This window comes from Sminthopsis crassicaudata, chromosome 4, assembly GCF_048593235.1.
Source record: "Sminthopsis crassicaudata isolate SCR6 chromosome 4, ASM4859323v1, whole genome shotgun sequence".
In the NCBI taxonomy this organism is placed as follows: Eukaryota; Metazoa; Chordata; class Mammalia; order Dasyuromorphia; family Dasyuridae; genus Sminthopsis; species Sminthopsis crassicaudata.
In genome coordinates this window covers 348990308-349008319 of record NC_133620.1, presented here as the reverse complement: position 1 = coordinate 349008319, position 18012 = coordinate 348990308, and the positions used below count along the sequence as shown (strand labels likewise).

General features: G+C 48.0%; 1 protein-coding gene across 1 annotated transcript; it reads left to right on the top strand.

Moving 5' to 3' along the window:
* Positions 1-1835: 1835 nt before the first annotated feature.
* GPR179 (G protein-coupled receptor 179) lies at positions 1836-18012 on the top strand. The gene is made up of 11 exons (XM_074261320.1): positions 1836-2786; positions 4163-4271; positions 7187-7274; positions 8008-8243; positions 8899-8967; positions 9284-9393; positions 9806-10044; positions 10270-10408; positions 10906-11011; positions 11669-11815; positions 12833-18012. The coding sequence occupies exons 1-11, from the start codon at positions 1987-1989 to the stop codon at positions 17915-17917; spliced, it is 7128 nt and encodes a 2375-aa protein (XP_074117421.1). The 5' UTR covers positions 1836-1986; the 3' UTR covers positions 17918-18012.

Below are 18012 nucleotides of genomic sequence, written 5' to 3'. Positions count from 1 at the left end.
AGAAGGAAGGAAGGAAGAAACATGGGAGGGAAAGAAGGAAGGAAGGAAAGAACATGGGAGGGAAAGAAGGAAGAAACATGGGAGAGAAAGAAGGAAGAAAGGAGGGAGGGAAGGAGGGAAAGAAGGAAGGAAGGAAAGAACATGGGAGGGAAAGAAGGAAGAAAGGAGGGAGGGAGGGAAAGAAGGAAGGAAGAAGAAAAAGAAGGAAGGAACATGGGAGGAAAAGAAGGAAGGAAGGAAGGAAGAAGAGAAGGAAGGAAGGAAGAAGAGAAGGAACATGGGAGGGAAAGAAGGAAGGAAGGAAGGAAGAAGAGAAGGAAGGAACATGGGAAGGAAAGAAGGAAGGAACATGGGAGGGAAAGAAGGAAGGAAGGAACATGGGAGGGAAAGAAGGAAGGAAGGAAGGAAGGAAGGAAGGAAGGAAGGAAGGAAGGAAGGAAGGAAGGAAGGAAGGAAGGAAGGAAGGAAGGAAGGAAGGAAGGAAGGAAGGAAGGAAGGAAGGAAGGAACATGGGAGGGAAAGAAGGAAGGAAGGCAGGAAAGGAGGGAGGGAGGGAAGAAAGGAGGGGAAAAAGGGGGAAAGAAAGGAGGGAAGAAAGGAGGGAGGAAAGGAAAACAGTCCCTGGCCTTAAGAAGCTTACATTCTAACTTCTAAAACCATGAAAAGAACCTTTATGTCTCTCATCAGGCATCATTAGTATTCTTTTTTTACAGCAGCTGCTGCTGCATTTAGTCCTGGTTTTGCTGTCCACCTGTTGCATGGTCTTGGGCAATTCTCATGTTTTCTGAGCCCGTTTCCTCTTTCATAAAGCAAGGATGTAGAGAGGATCCCTTCCAGTTCTAATCTTATTATGGTGTGTTGCAGTGGAGAGCAGAGTCTTACAGTATGATTCAGAGGCTTGCTTTCTAGCTGGGTGATGCTAGGTTAGTGCTTTGTCTTTCTGAGTGTCAGTGCCATACTTGTAAAATGAGGGTATTCAGATACTTAATGAATATACTGGGACATTTTATTTGGACACAACAGATGATTCCCAATGAATGAAAGCAGTTATATTTCCACTACCTACTTCATAGTATTGTGATGAGGAAAGAGCTTCGCAAATTAAATTAGTAAATTTAAATTGCTATTCAGCTATGTTATTAGTATTGTTATGATCCCTGGTCCCAGAAACCATTCCAAACCTTTGCCAATCCCTACTGACCCCCATATGGATCCAAATTTAGGGGAGAGAAGAGGCAACAGTGGCTTGTCTGGGGACACAACCTGGTTGTTCTTCAAGCCTAATACAGTTCTTGCCACAAGGCTGAATAGAGCATAGGTGTGGGAAGGGGGGCAACAGCTCACTCACGGTTGCTATGGCTCCCCATCCCGGATTTGCCCATTTCTCCTAATGGAGCAAGAGAGCAGGAGGGAGAGAGAGAGAGAGAGGAGTAGGGGAGGGAAGAGAAGGAAGGGAGGGAGGGAGAGAGAGAGAGAGAGAGAGAGAGAGAGAGAGAGAGAGAGAGAGAGAGAGAGAGAGAGAGAGAGAGAGAGAGAGAGAGAGAGAGAGAGAGAGAGAGAGAGAGAGAATTCCAGACTATTCTCTCTTCCCTTTCATCCCATCTGTATCTGTATTTGGAGCAGATGTGGAGATGGGGGAGGAGGTAGGCTGAATTGAGGGGGGCTGATGTTCTGTTAGGATTAAGTGTTTCTGAGGTGGGGGGTGCTTAGAGAGGGAGAAGGGGCAGGGCCCCTTTGCCTACGTCTAGGAGCCAGCCTATGACGTTAGTTAAAGAGAAAGGAAAAACAGCTGAGATAGCTTGAGCCTGAGACAGAGATAGAGAGACGGAGGGAGCAGGAGGGAAAGGCACATTTTCAGCACGCATGAAGACAATCATTTCCCCAGGTTGCAGCCAGCCACTTCCCAGAGTTTGCTGAACTGCTTTCCTCCTCGGGTGACCTGGATTCTGAAGTCTCTCCGAGGCTGGGAAATCCATTGCAGTTGGCATGAGGATGGGCATCAGGGCACAGATGAGGGCTCTTGGCATTTGGGGGCTACTGAGCTGGTGTTTCTTCTGTGACTGGGCCTTGGCTGGTCCCCGAGACTCTCGATCTCTACCTCTGCTGGCTTCCCAAGGCAAACTAGGAGCTGTGCCCACTTGGGCACCTCCAGAAGGGGCAGAGGCAGCTTTGGCTTTCCTTTACTCTGGGGATGCCCAAAAACTGGCTGGAGCCAACTGTAGTGGGCGGTATGAGGCACAAGGAGCTGGGGGCAGCGTGGGACTCCCCCCAATCCTGCAGGGAGCTGCGGGCACCCTGGCGCAAGCAGCAAACTTCCTCAACATGCTGCTACAGGCCAATGACATCCGGGAGTCCAGTGTGGAGGAGGACATAGAGTGGTACCAGGCATTGGTACGAAGCGTGGCTGAGGGGGACCCCAAGGCATACCGGGCGTCTTTGACTTTCAATCCAGCTCCCGGGGCTACTGTGTCTCAGCTGGCCCTCCGAGCCACCAGGATAGGAGAGGAGACACTCTTGCAGGATTTATCAATGGCCAGAGTCCAGGAAGCAAGGTCAGCTGGTGTTGGGGTCACCATGGGCCTAAAAAAGCGGGTACTGAGCAATGACCTGGGCAGCCTGGACAGCCCCAAATGGCCACGAGGGGATGGGTATGTAGGTGACACAAGTCACGTTCGCCTCTCACCCCCTTTTCTGGAGTGTCAAGGAGGTCGACTCCGACCTGGCTGGCTAATTGAGCTTTCAACTACCTTCTATGGACTCAAGCCAGATCTTAGTCCTGAGGTCAGGTGAGTATATTTTTACTTATGCATTTGTGTATAAATAACATGTATACAAACATAAATATGTACACACATGTATGCTATTTATATAAGTAAAATATATGCATATTTTGCATAAATATATGCATAAATATGCATACATGTAAATATATGCTTATGTAGATGTGCAAACATACTGGTATGTGTATGTATATGCTTTAGAATCTATGTGTGGATGTAGATATAGCCATATAGACATATTTTTGTCTAGATGTATAATTTATCTACCTACTCATGCTGGCATATTTATTTGCATAGCAATCAACAAGTATTTATATGCATATGTATTCATGTTTGGGTTTGTACACAAATATAGCTCCATTTGCCCAGGTTTGCGTACAGGTATGTACAAGTATGTGCAGTTGCCCATATGTTCATGTGTATGTAGGTATGCATGTACAGATGGGTGTCCATTTATCTTTGTGTAGAGATGTGTGCAAACCAGTGAGCACTTTTCTGTTACGTGGAAGATGGGAAGAAAGGAGAAAAATAAGGGCTATATACAGCCCTAACTTCCAAGTTCCAGAGGGAGCTCACCTGCAAGTTGTCTCTTGACCACTGAAACACACAGAGAGGACCTTCCTAAAGTTCCTCTGGAAGGCCCCTCAGCTTCCAAATCCTTTTGGATTTTTCCCAGTATCTCAGGTTCCCAATTTTATTATACGGTGCAATGCCCATTAACAAGAGGAGGACCAGCTCTCCTTGGCCTGGAGCACCCAAGGCCCCAAATCAAACAGAGAACCTGGGACCCCTAAGCCCTCAAACTGCTATTGGGCAAGCTAGGCGGACTTCACGGCGTCAGCCCGGGCTAGGGCAGGGGGGTCGGCTCAGGTGCTCATTTCACTTCTGGTTGCTGGCTCCCCATCTTACCCCCAAGCAGGATGCCTCTTCACCTAGCAAGCACCTGCCTTTTCTGGGCCCAGCCCTCTCCCAGAGCAGGGAAGAGAGTGTGAGCAGCTAAGCAGGGCTCAGAGATGCTCTGATTCATCAACACCTCTGTGTGACAATTAACACATTCTCCGTGTGGGGAGAGGAGGGAGGTGTGTCCCAGGTCTCTGAACTGAGCCCTCATACTGATAGTGCCCAGCTCCACCAGGCTTAGACTCCTCCTTTCCCCTAGACATGGGCTGGGAATAGGGTTTACAGCCCAGGTACGTCCATCCTAGACAAAATTCCCCTTTCATCCCCACACTTAGAGAGCCATCAAAGCAGCAGAAAAGCACAAGGAAGGGGCAGAAGTAGGGGTGGGAAGTGTTCATGGGAGAGAGACTCTCCCATACAAGTGTGGCCAGGAGGAAGACGGTACAGACAGGATGGTCCATTCCCGGTACTTTCTCCTTCAGGGGGTTGGTGCAGATGGATGTAGAGCTTCAGAGTGTGGACATCGATCAGTGTGCCAGTGGCCCTGGCTGGTTCTCCAATACACACCAGTGTGACCTCAATAGTACCCAGGTATGGATGGAATGAGGTGAGGGGGGCATGGGGAGAGATTCCCTGTTCCAGGATTTCAGTCCATGCCCCATTTCTTTTTATCCATCCCCTAAGTCCCAGAAACAGAAGAAATGAGCTAATCCTCAAATTCTCCCAGCTTGCTGAGCCCCAAGGGTCCAGGATTAGGGGAGAAGATTTCAAGAGATTCCTCTTGTGTGCTTTCCCCAACTATTTCCCCTATAGCTGCCAATGTGTCTGGTACATATCCTTTTCAGTGTTTCAGAGACCTTTCCTGGTGCCCGGGGAACAGAAAACACTATAGGGAGAGACACAGAGAAGAGGAAAAAATAAATTGGCAACTACAGGGGTCAGTACTGAGGCACTATGAGTAATGGAGTGGAGCTAAGAAGAGGTAATAGATGAGACAAGGGATTACTTAGGAGCAGGTGGTGCAGTGCATAGAGCACCAGCCCTGAAGTCAGGAGGACCTGAGTTCAAATCTGCCCTCGGACACGTTTATTCTAACAGCATGGAGGAAGAGTGTGGATTCATTGAAAGTTTGGATTGTTTGAATTTTGTCTTCACAGCCTTTGCATTCAGCAGAGTGCCCAGAATATAGTAGGTACTTAATAACTGATTTAGAGTCAGGAGACCTGGGCTGAAATCTCAGCTCTGCCATTTCCTTTCTTTGTGAACCTCCAGCCAATTGTTTAATCCCTCTGGGATTCAGTTTCCTCATCTATAAAATGTGGGGTTCAGATAAGAGATAACCTCTGAAGTCTCTCCCAGTTCAAAATTGATGGTCCTGATTCTAGGAATTCTCCTATCTGCCTTGGGTAAAAGTCAATCCAAGGCCTTCGTTCTAGTGGAGATTTCTCTAAAATGCAATAGAGATGAGGACATGTACCCACATAGAGGGTAGCCCCCCAAAAGTGGCTATCACCTATATGTGTGTGTGTGTGTGTGTGTGTGTGTGTGTGTGTATACATATACATATATATACATACACTTTATTTTCTGGGAAAAAAAGCAAAGACTTTACAAAGTTATGAGCCAATTGGAATATATATACATTTGGGGGGACACCCAGAATTATCCTTCCTTTACAAAGATGTTCTGACTCATCAGTAGGTGTGTGAGTGGAGTGGTTTCTTCAGGAAAAGGGATAGACTCATTCTGAATCATCCATATCTGGGGGACATCTGTAGTATCTAATGTGTGAGACAACTGGATAATTCTTAGGAATAGACAACAGCCAAATTCTATAGAAAGTAAGTGGTTATGAGAGGGACATAGTTTTTATAATGAGCTTGATTTCATTATCATTTCTCTAGCCCACTAAACCAATGGGAATGCAATCTCTCTCCCATCTTTCTTCTCTCCTACCATTTATTTCTCTTTTGGGATAATGTCAGAGGTTGGGCAAAGACTCTCCAAGCTCCATCCTGCTGAATTAGTTCACCAAATTCAATTCAAAAGGTACTTATTATATACATGATACTATGCTAAGCTTTGGGAAAAGAGTCATGAAATAAGACAGAGATCTACCCTCAAGGACCTTCCAATCTAATGGAGGGGAAAATATATGTATAAATGACAATACAGAATCTGCAAATGAAAAGTAGAAGTCAAGACAGAATGTTATGAGAATATTGATAAGAAAAAGATAATTTTTCTTTTGGAGAAATCAGAGAGGCTATCATTGAGGAGGTGATAGAACTGGCCGTAAGCTATTTTCCCAAAATCTGGAATGTACTCCTTTCTCCATCTACCTCCCAGGAGTCCTAATTTCCTTCAAGGTTCAGTCCCCATGAGAAACCTTTCCCAATCCCCTGATTGTAAGTGTTTACTTCTTCATTAAATGGTCTCATCTTTATTATTGGATTACATGTTTTATCTCTCAGTAGAAAATAAGCTCTCCTTTGCTGCCTTCAATGCAGCCAGGTGAGGCCGTTTCCTCATTCATGAATTCCTAATTCCTGTTCAGTCCTCCAAACCTACCCTTTCAATTCCTCCTAAAGATAAGGGCAATTGATTTAAAAAATCATAGTGGGATCTTAATAATCATTTACTAAAATGAACTGAATTGGAAAGGGACAAACTGGGGGTAGAAAGTGGGGAAAAGACTTTCTCTTGCTAAGAAAAACAAAATGATGGGTCTGAACTAGGGCAGGGCAAGTAGAGAGGAAGATAAGTGTGATAATAAAATGGACTGGATTTGTCAATGGAATGACTATAAGAGGTGAGAAAGAGAGAAGAGTCAAAGATGAACAAAAATTAGAACCTTTGTACCTATATTTGGTTATCAAAAGAAAGAGAAATTAGAGAAAGAGCCAGGAAAACATTTTGAGGAAGGAAAAGTCCGTCCACAAGCATTTATTCCTTGACTTTTTGTGAGGTGGAACCTGAAGGTAGAACCCTGGGAAGTTAAAGATCAAGACATAGATTTGGGAATCACTTGCTGAGATGTGATCATTTATTCCTCATGCCAGACTCAAGCTTATTTCTTCTTTATTTTGGTCAGATTGAGGAATAGGGGACAAATAAAAGGCTGGCTTTGACCTCCCATTATTCTGCCCATTTCTGATAGGTGTAAGCCATTGAAGCCATATGGCCCCAGAAAAAAGTTATGTATCCTTGGGGCCCCTTTCCATCCACCAGAGAGCCAAGTGGGCTGGATTTTGGGGGAGAGAACAAAAGGGACCCATTAAAAAAAGAGATAGACCAGTTATGAGGGCAGAAGTCTGCTCCTGATTCCAAACCTAAAATCACAGGCAGGGACAGAGGAATAAAGGGAAAGAGAAGTAGGAAGGAGGGGGAGAGAATTCCCTGCGGAGCAGCTGGGTCTTAATGGTATTTCTTTCTGGGGGGGGGGGTTAAAAAAACCTGGAAATTTCCACTTCTCATACCAATGCAGTGTCTTACTCTCTTCACAGTGTGTCCCCCTGGAGAATCGTGGCTTCATCCTTGGCCGCTACCTCTGCCGCTGCCGACCAGGCTTCTACGGACCCAGTCTTTCCATGGGTAGGTGCCTCAGATCTTGCCAATAGTGCCTTTTTTCCTAGGCTAGCCACCTAATCTCAGTCATGCTTGGGACACTTTCCCTCCTCAGGGATGACTGATGCTCATCCTACACCTCTTTTATATTGGAAGCCTTCCTTCTAGTGCTTCCTTCATTTATTATGCATTTATCCTGTATTTAGCTTGCTTTGTATAAATTTGTTTTCATATTGTCTCCCTTATTGGACTATAAGTTCTTTGAGGGCAGGGATTTTTTTTTCTCTTTATGTGTTCCCAGTGTTTAGACTACATAGGAAGTTATTTAATAAATGTTTACTGAGTGATTAAGAAAGCACTGTGGGGGAGAAAGGAGTGGAGGCTGAGAGCATATCCTGGGAGGGGAAAGAGAGGAATGGCCTGAAATTCCTGTGGGAAACAAAGTAAGGGGTTGGGAAAGAGCAAAAGGGTTAAGAACAAAGTGTCAAGATGAAAGACAGGAACCAGAACAGAGCATGTGTTTATTTTTGGAGGTCAAATCCGATATGGATCAGCAGGAATCTAGGTCCCTCTCTTTTACTTTTATTGTCTAAAATATCTCTATGAAGATTTTTTTTAAAGTCTCTACTTCATCATTTGCCCACTGCCTGCCAAAAGGAAAGGGAAACAATGGCCTCAAGAGTGGGGAAAAGGAGGTACTGGTGGGACATTAGGCGGAAACCTCAAAATGGGGGACTCATACTGGAAGCCTTTCTTACAGGGGCAGGTGACAGCAATGCAGAGCCCACAGGACAGTACAGGGCTCTCCGAGGCAGCTCCAGTCAACTGATTCGGTGCCAACCGTGCCCAGAAGGCTGTGCCAGCTGTGTGGATGCCACGCCGTGCCTGGTGGAGGAGACACAGGTGCTCAGAGCAGCTGTGTTGGTTTGCCAAGCCTGCTGCATGTTGGCCGTCTTTCTCAGCATGCTGATTTCCTACCACTGCCGCAGGAGCAAGGCAAGCTGAGTTCTTCCTCATCAATTGCCCTTTTCCAACCTCATACTTCCAACAAGGCACATTTTCCTAGGACCCCCCCCCCCCCAGCAGTGAGCTGTGCTGTTTGAATGGGCCCATGTCCAGGGGAGATCATTGTCATCCAGTCTGGGAAGAGTAGGGAGTGAGGGACCAGACTTATCAGTGCTGTGAGTTAGTGGGGCAAGGACTGGAAGTGGAAAAAATGAAATTTGGGGGAAGGGGAGGGGAGGGGACAATAAGGAAGGGCTGGAGATGTGGCTGGGCGATGAAAGAGAACATTGGAGCACCTACCATATGCTGGGCTCTCTGCAAATATTTCATTTGGTCCTCACAACAATCATGTGGAGCAAGGGCAACTGTTACCCCCATTTTGTACTCAAAGGAAACCGAGGCAAGCATTAGCTAAGTGATTTATCCGGGGTCTCACAGCTAGAAGGGTCTGAGGTGAAATTTTAAAATTACTTTAGGCTTAGTTCTCAAACTACAGCAATACTTGGGGGGGGGTGTTAATGACTGGGGCAGAGCCATGGGTGGGACCTGGACAGCCACAGGCTGAAAGAAAACTGAGAGCCCCAATCCATCCTGGCCCAGTGCCATGTCTTCTCACAAAAATCTTCCTTTTCTCTGGGGCTTGCAGACCATCAGAGCGTCTGGGGTCCTCTTACTGGAAACCATCCTCTTTGGATCTCTGTTGCTCTACTTCCCTGTGAGTCTATGACCTTGTGGGGTCTTCCTTCACTTCCCTTCTCCGTTCTTCCCACCCAGCTTTAAGTATTCACATCCCTTCCTTTTTCCAAGGGTCTTTATCACCTCCTCAGGCCTCTGCATCTCCCCATGTTTCCTATCCTAATCCACTTCCCTCTCTCAAAGCAGCTAGAAACTATCATGGGGAGGGGGGAATACCCCATACATTGGTTCCCTTAGAGCACCCCAAATTGTGAAGGGATGGAACTATCCAGGATGGGATAAAGGGATTAACAATAGCTGTTATAAATCCTGACTTTCTCTTCTATTTGCCTCAGGTGTTTATTCTCTACTTCAAGCCAAGCATATTCCGATGCATTGTTCTTCGTTGGGTGAGACTGCTTGGCTTTGTCACAGTATATGGCACCATCACCCTCAAGCTATACAGGTACAGCCTTAGAACAAAGACCACCTCAACTCCAGGTCTCCTCCCCTCCCCCTGCCTAATCTTTTGGTACCTGTAGTTATCAGGTCACAATCCTGGGTCACAACCTAGGTGCATTTCTTGCACCATTAAAAAAGCATTTGACCCCAAAACTATCATCATGCTTCTTTGACTCCATCACCAGGCTTTTTTGCTACATAATCCACCCCACCTTGGTCCTCAAGCCCCTTCCCATCACACATAGCCCATTCAGCTCTCTTCTCCAGCCCATTCCTAATATATCTAGCCCACCTTCCATCCTCAAGCCTCTCCCCATCACTCTATAATTTGCCTTCTGCCCTGCCAATGATCCTAAACTCTATCTCCCCTGTACTTCAGCTTGTGGTGAGTGACGTAATTCTCCCTTTTCCCACAGAGTACTACAACTGTTTCTGTCTAGAACAGCCCAGCGGGGCCCCCACCTGAGCAGCGGCCGCCTGCTGCGGCGCCTCGGGCTTCTCCTGCTCCTGGTTCTGTGTTTCCTGGCAGCCTGGACAGCAGGCACGCTGGAGAGGGGACCCCAGCATGCACCCCTGGTTATTCGGGGTCACACAGCTGCTGGCCGTCACTTTTATCTCTGCCACTATGATCGCTGGGATTACATCATGGTTGTGGGTGAGACGTCCTATTCCTGTCCCCAGCCTGAGCCCCTCTCCAAATCCTTCAACCTCCCCTACTTCCTTCAGTGTCAGCCTGATTGCAGCCTTTTCTCTCCTTCACGTCCCCCACCCTGTCCTCCCCAGGGAGCCCTTGCCCCCACATAGACCTCTGTACAAGGGGACTAGGCACTGACTTTGGTTGATGACAAATATATCCCAGCCTCTGACTCTTCCCTCCAAGCTGAGATGCTCCTCCTCTGCTGGGGCAGTTTCCTTTGTTATGCCACACGGGCAGTGCCCTCTGCCTTTCATGAGCCTCGCTACATGGGTATCGCTCTACACAATGAGCTTCTGGTTTCTGCTGCCTTCCATGCTGCCAGGTGAGGAAATTGTATATATATAAGGTATTATATACATATATATTTTTATTCTCTCTATATATTTATATAATCTTTAATAAAAATAATATTTATAATAAACATAAATTTAATTCCTAAATTATATTTGTGGTGAGGAGATTTATAAAATAATGATGATCAATAACAAGAATGAATAATTAAGCATTGTATTGAGTAGTAGAAACTAAATGTTGTAGTTCATAAGGAAAGCCAAATTAGGAGAGATGGGGTTCCTGGAGTAGTCTGGACATGGAACTGAAGCTAAGCCTTGAAGGAAATATTGGTATTTAGATATGCAAAGGTTGGGACATTTCCATGCCCAACATGTTGCATCCCAGTGGGGGTTAGTTAGGAAAGGTTTTATGGGAGAAATTTCCAGCAAAATCTGGAAGAAAACCAATGAAACATGTGGGGATGTGGGTGGGAAGGAAGAATGTAGTATTCATTTCTCTAGTTCCCTTTTCCCACTTAATTCACAGGTTTGCCTTGGTTCCCTCTTTACACCCTGACTGGACCCTCCTTCTCTTCTTTATCCACACCCATGGCACAGTCACGATGACCCTGGCTCTTCTCTTTATCCCCAAGGTGAAGCCTCCAGCCTGCTTGCCTCCCTACTAGAATTCTTTTTTTTTCCCCCAGCGGGATTTAAGAGAATGAAGTCATCCCAATTTCAGAGCTGATATACTTGTCTAGTTGAAATCACCAGGCTCTCTGCAACCTCCTGCTCCCCGGTCCCTGCCCTAGTAAAAGGTAGAGATAAAATAAGGCAGGTGATATGAAGGCAAGGCCTTAGAAATGGAAAGGAGTAATAGCATCTGATGGAAAGGGAAAACAACCCCTACCCCACTGTCTTTCTAATAACTTCTAACAATAATTCTAAAATTCTAATAATAATAATTTGAAAAAATTTTAAGAAGTCTTGGATCAAGTGTGATGGTAATATCTTTAGCAGATTGTTGGATCTGGAAAAACATCACACTAGGACTGTTCCTAATGGAAAGACAACTCTTAAGCAGGTCTATTTAAGGAGGACCTGCACTGGAATGGGTAGGGAGCCCCAGTGTTTCCTTAGAATTCAATTTAAGCCTATAATTTGATTCTTCTTGGAGTTGTCTGAAGATCAAAGGAAAATAGGGTGAAGGGCAGAGCAAAGGGAATGTATGGGAGGAGGTAGAGCATCAGAACAGGAAAGGAGGGAAGGCTGGAGGAAGAAGAAATCTTTCTCTATTCTATCAACTCTAGTTCCTGACCCCAGGCATCCCTCCCCGGGAAGAGATTGCAGCTGAGGTCTATGAGGATGAGTTGGACCTGCAAAGATCAGGCTCCTGCCTCAACAGCAGCATTGCTTCTGCCTGGAGTGAATACAGCCTTGACCCTGGAGACATTCGGGTGTGTATTGATTTTTATCTCTTTTTGATGTTAGCTATTCAGAACTGCCTACCTCGAGCCAGCCAAGTCATCCAGATTCCCTTTCTCTGGTACGCTTCACCTTTTCCCTCCATGCTTTTCCTAGTCTCCTAATTTCACTTCAACAGTCATTTGTTGCTAGTCTTCCCCCAACGCGCCCAGGAAAAGTACCATCGCAGCAAAGCCTGGCCATTGGATGCTTGCTCCGTCACTCTCCTACATCCAAAAGTGATTCTTCTGGAGATCTCACTTCTCACTTTTCTACTGCCACACTCGCTCAAAGAGCCAGGTCATTTTTGTTAAAGTCAGAGTGCCACTAAACAGGACCATTTATGATGCTCTGTTAAATCTTTGTTCAAAGTACTTTCACATCTATTATGTCATTGTCACAATGACCCAGACGATTCTCTAAAATAGAAGTGGACAACCTGAAACGAAATCACCCCGACTCCAACCTACCCAGGAAGCTCTTGCAGCCGCTATTCTCTTTTTAAAGAGGGGGAATGGGACTTTTTTGCCTGAGGCCACAGTTCCGGACGGGGCTGGGACTCCGCTTTCCGGACCCCGGAGTCAGGAGCTCCTTCTGCCGTGTCCCCGGGTGGGTCGCAGGAAGAGGGGCTAGGCCGAGGGGTTTTCCGAAGTAGTGGGGGGTAGGGAAGAGGCAGGTCTCCGTGGATGGAACTCCGGTCCTCCAGTCGGGAGGACCTGCGTCCAAAGCCACCCTCAGACACTGATGCTGGACAAGCCATTTAACCCCACTGCCTTACCCCCAAGCCCCGCACAAACCAGAAGTTAGTGGGGGCTAGCCGGGGAAGGTTTTAGGGAAGACACTTTAAGCAAAATCTGGAAGATGCCGTTGTTTAGTGGAGGGAAGATGCCACCTTTCAGGAGCGCCATGGAAAGTGCTGGAAGTAGTTCTCCAGAGCAGAGGAAAGGTTCAGGGATGTGTCTGTGTGCTCTATTTCCTCCTTAGCTAAATTATCCTACCCGCTTCTACAGGATGAACTAAAGAAGCTCTACGCCCAACTAGAGGTTCACAAGACCAAGAAGATGGCGGTTAACAACCCCCACCTGCCCAAGAAGAGAGGCAGCTCCCGCCGCGGACTGGGCCGCTCCTTCATGAGGTGCCTGGCTGAGTTCCCCGAGGCCGTGGCCCGCCGGGACCTCAGCTCTCCAGGCCGGGCTAGTTTTCCGCGTTCTTCTCGGCGACGGCTCCTCAGTTCTGGGGTGCAGACGCCTGAGAGGCCGTCACCCACCCTGCGCAAGTCGCACAGCACCTACGACCACCGCAGGGAGCAGGAGCCCCCGCTCCTCGACTCCCTTCTCCGAAGGAAGCTGGCCAAGAAGGCTCCGCGGGGAGAAAGCCGGGACTCCATGGACGTGCCTCCCCCGCTTGGCTTCCGCTCGGCCAGCGCCCACAACCTGGCGGTGGGGGAGAGGCCCCCCCGGGCGCAGCCTGCCCCTCTGCAGAAGTCGCTCAGCGTGGTGGCTGGCTCTAGGGAGAAGGCGCTGCTCCTGGCCAGCCAGGCCTACCTGGAAGCGAGCTATAAGCTGGCCCTGGAGCGGGAGGAGAGGCGAAGGAGGGCGGGGGCGGGGAGCCCAGCCAGGAGGCCGTCAGCCAGGCGGCTGGAGCGGGCTCGGGGAGATTCCCTGTCGCCTCCTCCATCCCCCAAGAGCAGCAGCGTGGACAGTTCCCATGGCTCCGGGAAGCTTCACGAGATAGGCGGGAGGGGGCCGCCCCCCTCGCCTATGAAGCACCAGATCTCCACGCCCGCCCTGGCTTTAGGCGGGACATGCTTAGGAGATTCACAGACGCTCTCCCCGACTTCCACTTTGGCTCCAGCCCCAGGGCCAGCCCCAGCTCAAGAGCCCAGCTTACTGACCTATATTTGCCCCTGGGAAAATGCAGAGCTACCCGTCAGGGCGGAAAGCTCCACCCAGGAATCTGCTCCTGGGACAGGTGGAGGGGACGCCCGCCTCCCAGGCCGAACTCGCTTCTTGAGAGCCCTCTCGGTGGCCGTGGCACTGGAGAAGCGAGAGGCTGTGGAAAGTGAGGGGCCCGGAGCAGAGCATTCAGATGTTACTGAGACTGAGGATGAAAGGCATAGGATCTTTCCCAAATCCCATAGCCTCAAGGCTCCCACTCAACAGGGTTCCATGCGCAGCCTGGGGCTGGCCATCAAGGCTCTGACCAAGTCCCGGAGCAGCTACAAGGAGAAAGAAAACGGGGTAGGCAGTCCCGAAAGGGTAGGGAAGGGAAAGGCTCGTGAAGAGGGTGCTGGGTTGGCCACCAGAACTGTGAGGGCAGGCCGGCCTAAACCCGTGAGCAAACAAGCGGCTTTGGCCCCTTGTGATGACGAGGAGTCCATCCAGAACCAGCAGAACATACATACCAGTAGAATGCTGGCTGGCTGTCCCCAGGAAGGGAGCAAGGAACAAGAGAGCAGGCCTAGGGGACCTTCCCACGGGCCTGAGAAAGCAAAGCAGGTTGCTACTGCAAGGCAGACTATTCAGGATCCTGTCAGCAAGGACAAAGATGCTGAGACAACTGAGGTGACCTCTGAGCAAGAAAGAGAACTGAGAGGGAGATATGAGGGAGTTAAAGCTTGTGCTCAGCTGTCTGACAGCAGAGATAGCAGGACAACTGAAATCTGTCCATGGGAGACCACTGAGCTAGAAGCTGAGAAAGTAGACAGCCCAAAGGGAGAGACCTCACAGCATACGAGTAAAGGAACTTTTGAACATGAGGAAAAGACAAAACCCCCTGAAAAATCAGGACCCAAAGGAATGATAACCACCGATCAGAAAAAACCCGAACAGCAGCCGTGGGATCGAGAGGCAGTGTGTCCCTGGGAAAGCACAGACCTAGCGGGCCCCACACCCCAACCAGGTCCTCAGCACACTGACCCACCCAAAAATGGCCACCAGGTACTAGGCAGCATAGGGAGAAGAGCAGCAGAGGTATGTCCGTGGGAAGTGACTGAGGGAGATGCTCAAAAGCAAAATGGCACCAAGGCAGAAATTTGTCCTTGGGAGGTGAGTGATGGAACAGCAGATAAAGAAAAATTGTTACAGGAGGTAGGAAGACATTCCCTAGAAGAAAAACAAATCTTCAGCAAAGCAATGCTTTGGAAAGACAAAAAGAAACTGGGTGAAGATTGGAAATCTCTCTGTCCATGGGAGAGTACAGATTTTAGGAGTCCCACAGCTCAAACCCCAGTGATCTCTGAGTCTTCAGAGAGTATGGGAAACAAGGTGGCTGAAGTGTGTCCATGGGAAATGGAAGATGTGTCTGGCAAGAAAGCTGAGGTCTGTCCCTGGGAAATGATTAAAACAGTTGGAAAAGGGACACTAGGCCAGGAGGCACACGAAGAATTGCTACAAGAAAAGGGAAAAGTCTCTGGAAAAGAGAGCTCTGGAGAAGTTGAAGAGTCTACCTGGAAAGAAGCTGAGAATCAGGAAAGGGAGGCAGTCTGTCCTTGGGAAAGCATAGAGCCTGAGAACCTTTCCTTACAGTCAGACCCTGCTAAAGTGCTTGACATTTTGGGGAGCAGGACTACAGAGGTATGTCCATGGGAAGCCCACGAACCAAGCATAAGTAAGACAGGGTCTGCCAAAGAGAAAATCTATCCCCTGGAAATGAATGCAGGTGCAGCAGAAAAAAGAGAATTGGAAAAGCATAAAGAAAAATGCCAAGAGAAGGAGGAGCAATCCAAAGAATCAAAAGAATTAGATGAACTGATCAAGACACAGGAAGCTGTCTGCCCCTGGGAGATATCTCCTCTCAAAACAGACCCTCAGAAAACAGACCAAACCATAGTCAGGCACCAAGTATCAGGTAGTATGGAGAGCAGGGCAACTGAAATCTGTCCATGGGAAGTGCAGACTATACCTACTAATGTGGTAGATACATCCTGGAAACCTACAGGTGTAGGAAAAGAGAAAAGTGATTTGGAAATTGAGCTAGCCAAGGATTCCCATGGGGATACAGAAAAAGGGTTCAGAAAATCAGGATCCGAAGAAGCAGCCATCCCTGCTCAGAAAAAGACAGAGAGGTTAATCCCAGACAGGGAAGTCACTTGTTCTCAGGAGAGCTTGGAACCAGAAAATCCTTCCTTACAAACAGGCAGTCAAGCCACCGGTCAATTCAAGGCTGGTTTGCCGGTATTAAGCACTGTGGGGAACAAAACAGCTGATGTGTGTCCATGGGAGGTGGAGGCAGTGTTGTCTAGTAGAAAGGCTGAGGTCTGTCCCTGGGAGATAGGCAAAGAAGCAGATGAGAAAAGGGAATTAGGACAGGAGATAATTGGGGAACACAAGGAGGATAAGGTAGAAACTTTAAGAAAGGGGAGCTGTGGAGAGCCAGGAGGTAAAACAAAGCAAGTAGTAAAACTGAGTCAACAGCAGGAATCTGTTTGTCCTTGGGATAATAGCATGCCCTTGAGGAGTCACTCAGCTCAAAGCCCGATGAGCTCCAGGTCATCTGACAGTCAAGTAGCCAAAGTCTGTCCCTGGGAAGTGGAAGAGGATGCTTCCAACAAGAAAGCTGAGGTCTGTCCCTGGGAAGTGGAACAAGATGCTTCCAACAAGAAAGCTGAGGTCTGCCCTTGGGAAGTGGAAGGGAAATGGGAACAGGGTACAGAGGGAGAACACTTAAAGAAAGCTCAGGCAAGTCTTGAAAAAGAGGGAGCTGCAGAGACTCAACATCATACTTGTAAAGAAGGAATGAAACCCAGTGGAACCAGGGAATCCACCTGTCTGAGCAAGGATTCAGCTTCAGGGGGTTTGTCCTTCCAAGCAGATACTCAGGGCCCTATCAGCTCCCAACTACCTGACAGTGTCAGGGTCAGGATGACTCAGGTGTGTGCATGGGAAGCCGTTGAGCCACAAATTGATGCACCAAAAAATAACACGGCAGAAATCTATCCTTGGGAAGGAAGGGAGGGACCAACTGAGAAAATGACTGAGAGACAGGGTCAAGGCAGAAAAGCTCAAGAGGAAAAAAGAAAACCCTCTAAAAAACCAGACACCCTAACTATGCCTGTCACTAAACATAAAAAACTAACCAGACAGCAGGAGACAGTGTATCTGTGGGAGACCATGGACCTGGGGAATGCTGCCTCCCAACCAGATCCTTATGATGCTGAGGGACCCAAAGCTGGGTCCCAGGTATCAGCAGGCGAGGAGGGCAAGATGAGTTCAAGCAAAGCAGAGGATCCTCAACCCACCAGGAAAGCAGAGTTCTGTTCCTGGGAGTTGAGCAAACCAGTAGCAGAAGGTGGCCTGGCAGAGGGTACAGATATAGAGTCCCAAGGACAGAAAGGAAGAATGCCCAGAAAAGAGAGCTCCAGAGAGGCTGAAGACCACATTTCAGAAACAGCGAAATTTAGCCCAGAAGTCTGTCCTTGGCAGAGTACAGACCCAGGGGGCTCTTCCCTTCAGCCAGACAAAACCAAAGCCACTTGCCAGGGCAGTATGGGGAGCACAACAGCAGAAATGTTCCCCGAGGAAGGCACAGAACTAGGAGGAAGTCGACCAGAAGATGTCCTAGCAGAAATCTGTCCCTATAAAGGGATAGGAGCCCTGTCTGGGAAACCCACCTGTCAGGCTTCAGAAGAAACTAAAACAGAAATCCCCCCAACCATCCAAGAGAAATCATCTAGTCTTTCAGTCTCCAGACCTCTGGGCTGTCTTCTCCCAGAAAGCAAATTTTCTGTCCCTGAAGTCACTGTCAGTTCTTTTGAAGGTGATGGAGGATTCCACAATATTCCAGAAGGAAAGCCTGAGACTGGCCCAACCTCAGAGACTAGTATCCAAGGTCAACCATCTAGACTTTCAGTCCACATACCTCTAGGCTTTCTTTCAGAAAGCAAAGTTTCTGTCCCTAAAGTCAAAGTCAGTTCTTTTGAAGGTGATGGAGGACTCCACTATATTCCAGAGAAAAAGCTAGAGGCTGTCTCAACTTCAAAGATCAGTACCCAAGAGGTCAAAGACCAACAGTTTCCCTCCTCAACAAAGGATCAGGAAAGAGATTCCCATGAGGGTCAAACTTGTGATTCTACCCTACCACCTGTCTCTCCCTAGGACTGACTTCCTTAAATTGACCAAGTGGGTTACAAGATTACAAAGATGCTTTTTTTTAGGGATAAATGTCCTACAGTAGGAAATTATTGTGATCA

Excerpts from the sequence above, each read along its gene's own strand:
- GPR179 (XM_074261320.1), top strand. The coding sequence starts at position 1,987 with ATGAGGATGGGCATCAGGGCACAGATGAGGGCTCTTGGCATTTGGGGG. Across the intron at positions 8,968-9,283 it reads CTCTGTTGCTCTACTTCCCT|GTGTTTATTCTCTACTTCAA; the intron begins GTGAGTCTATGA and ends TATTTGCCTCAG. Across the intron at positions 10,409-10,905 it reads GCTGCCTTCCATGCTGCCAG|GTTTGCCTTGGTTCCCTCTT; the intron begins GTGAGGAAATTG and ends CTTAATTCACAG.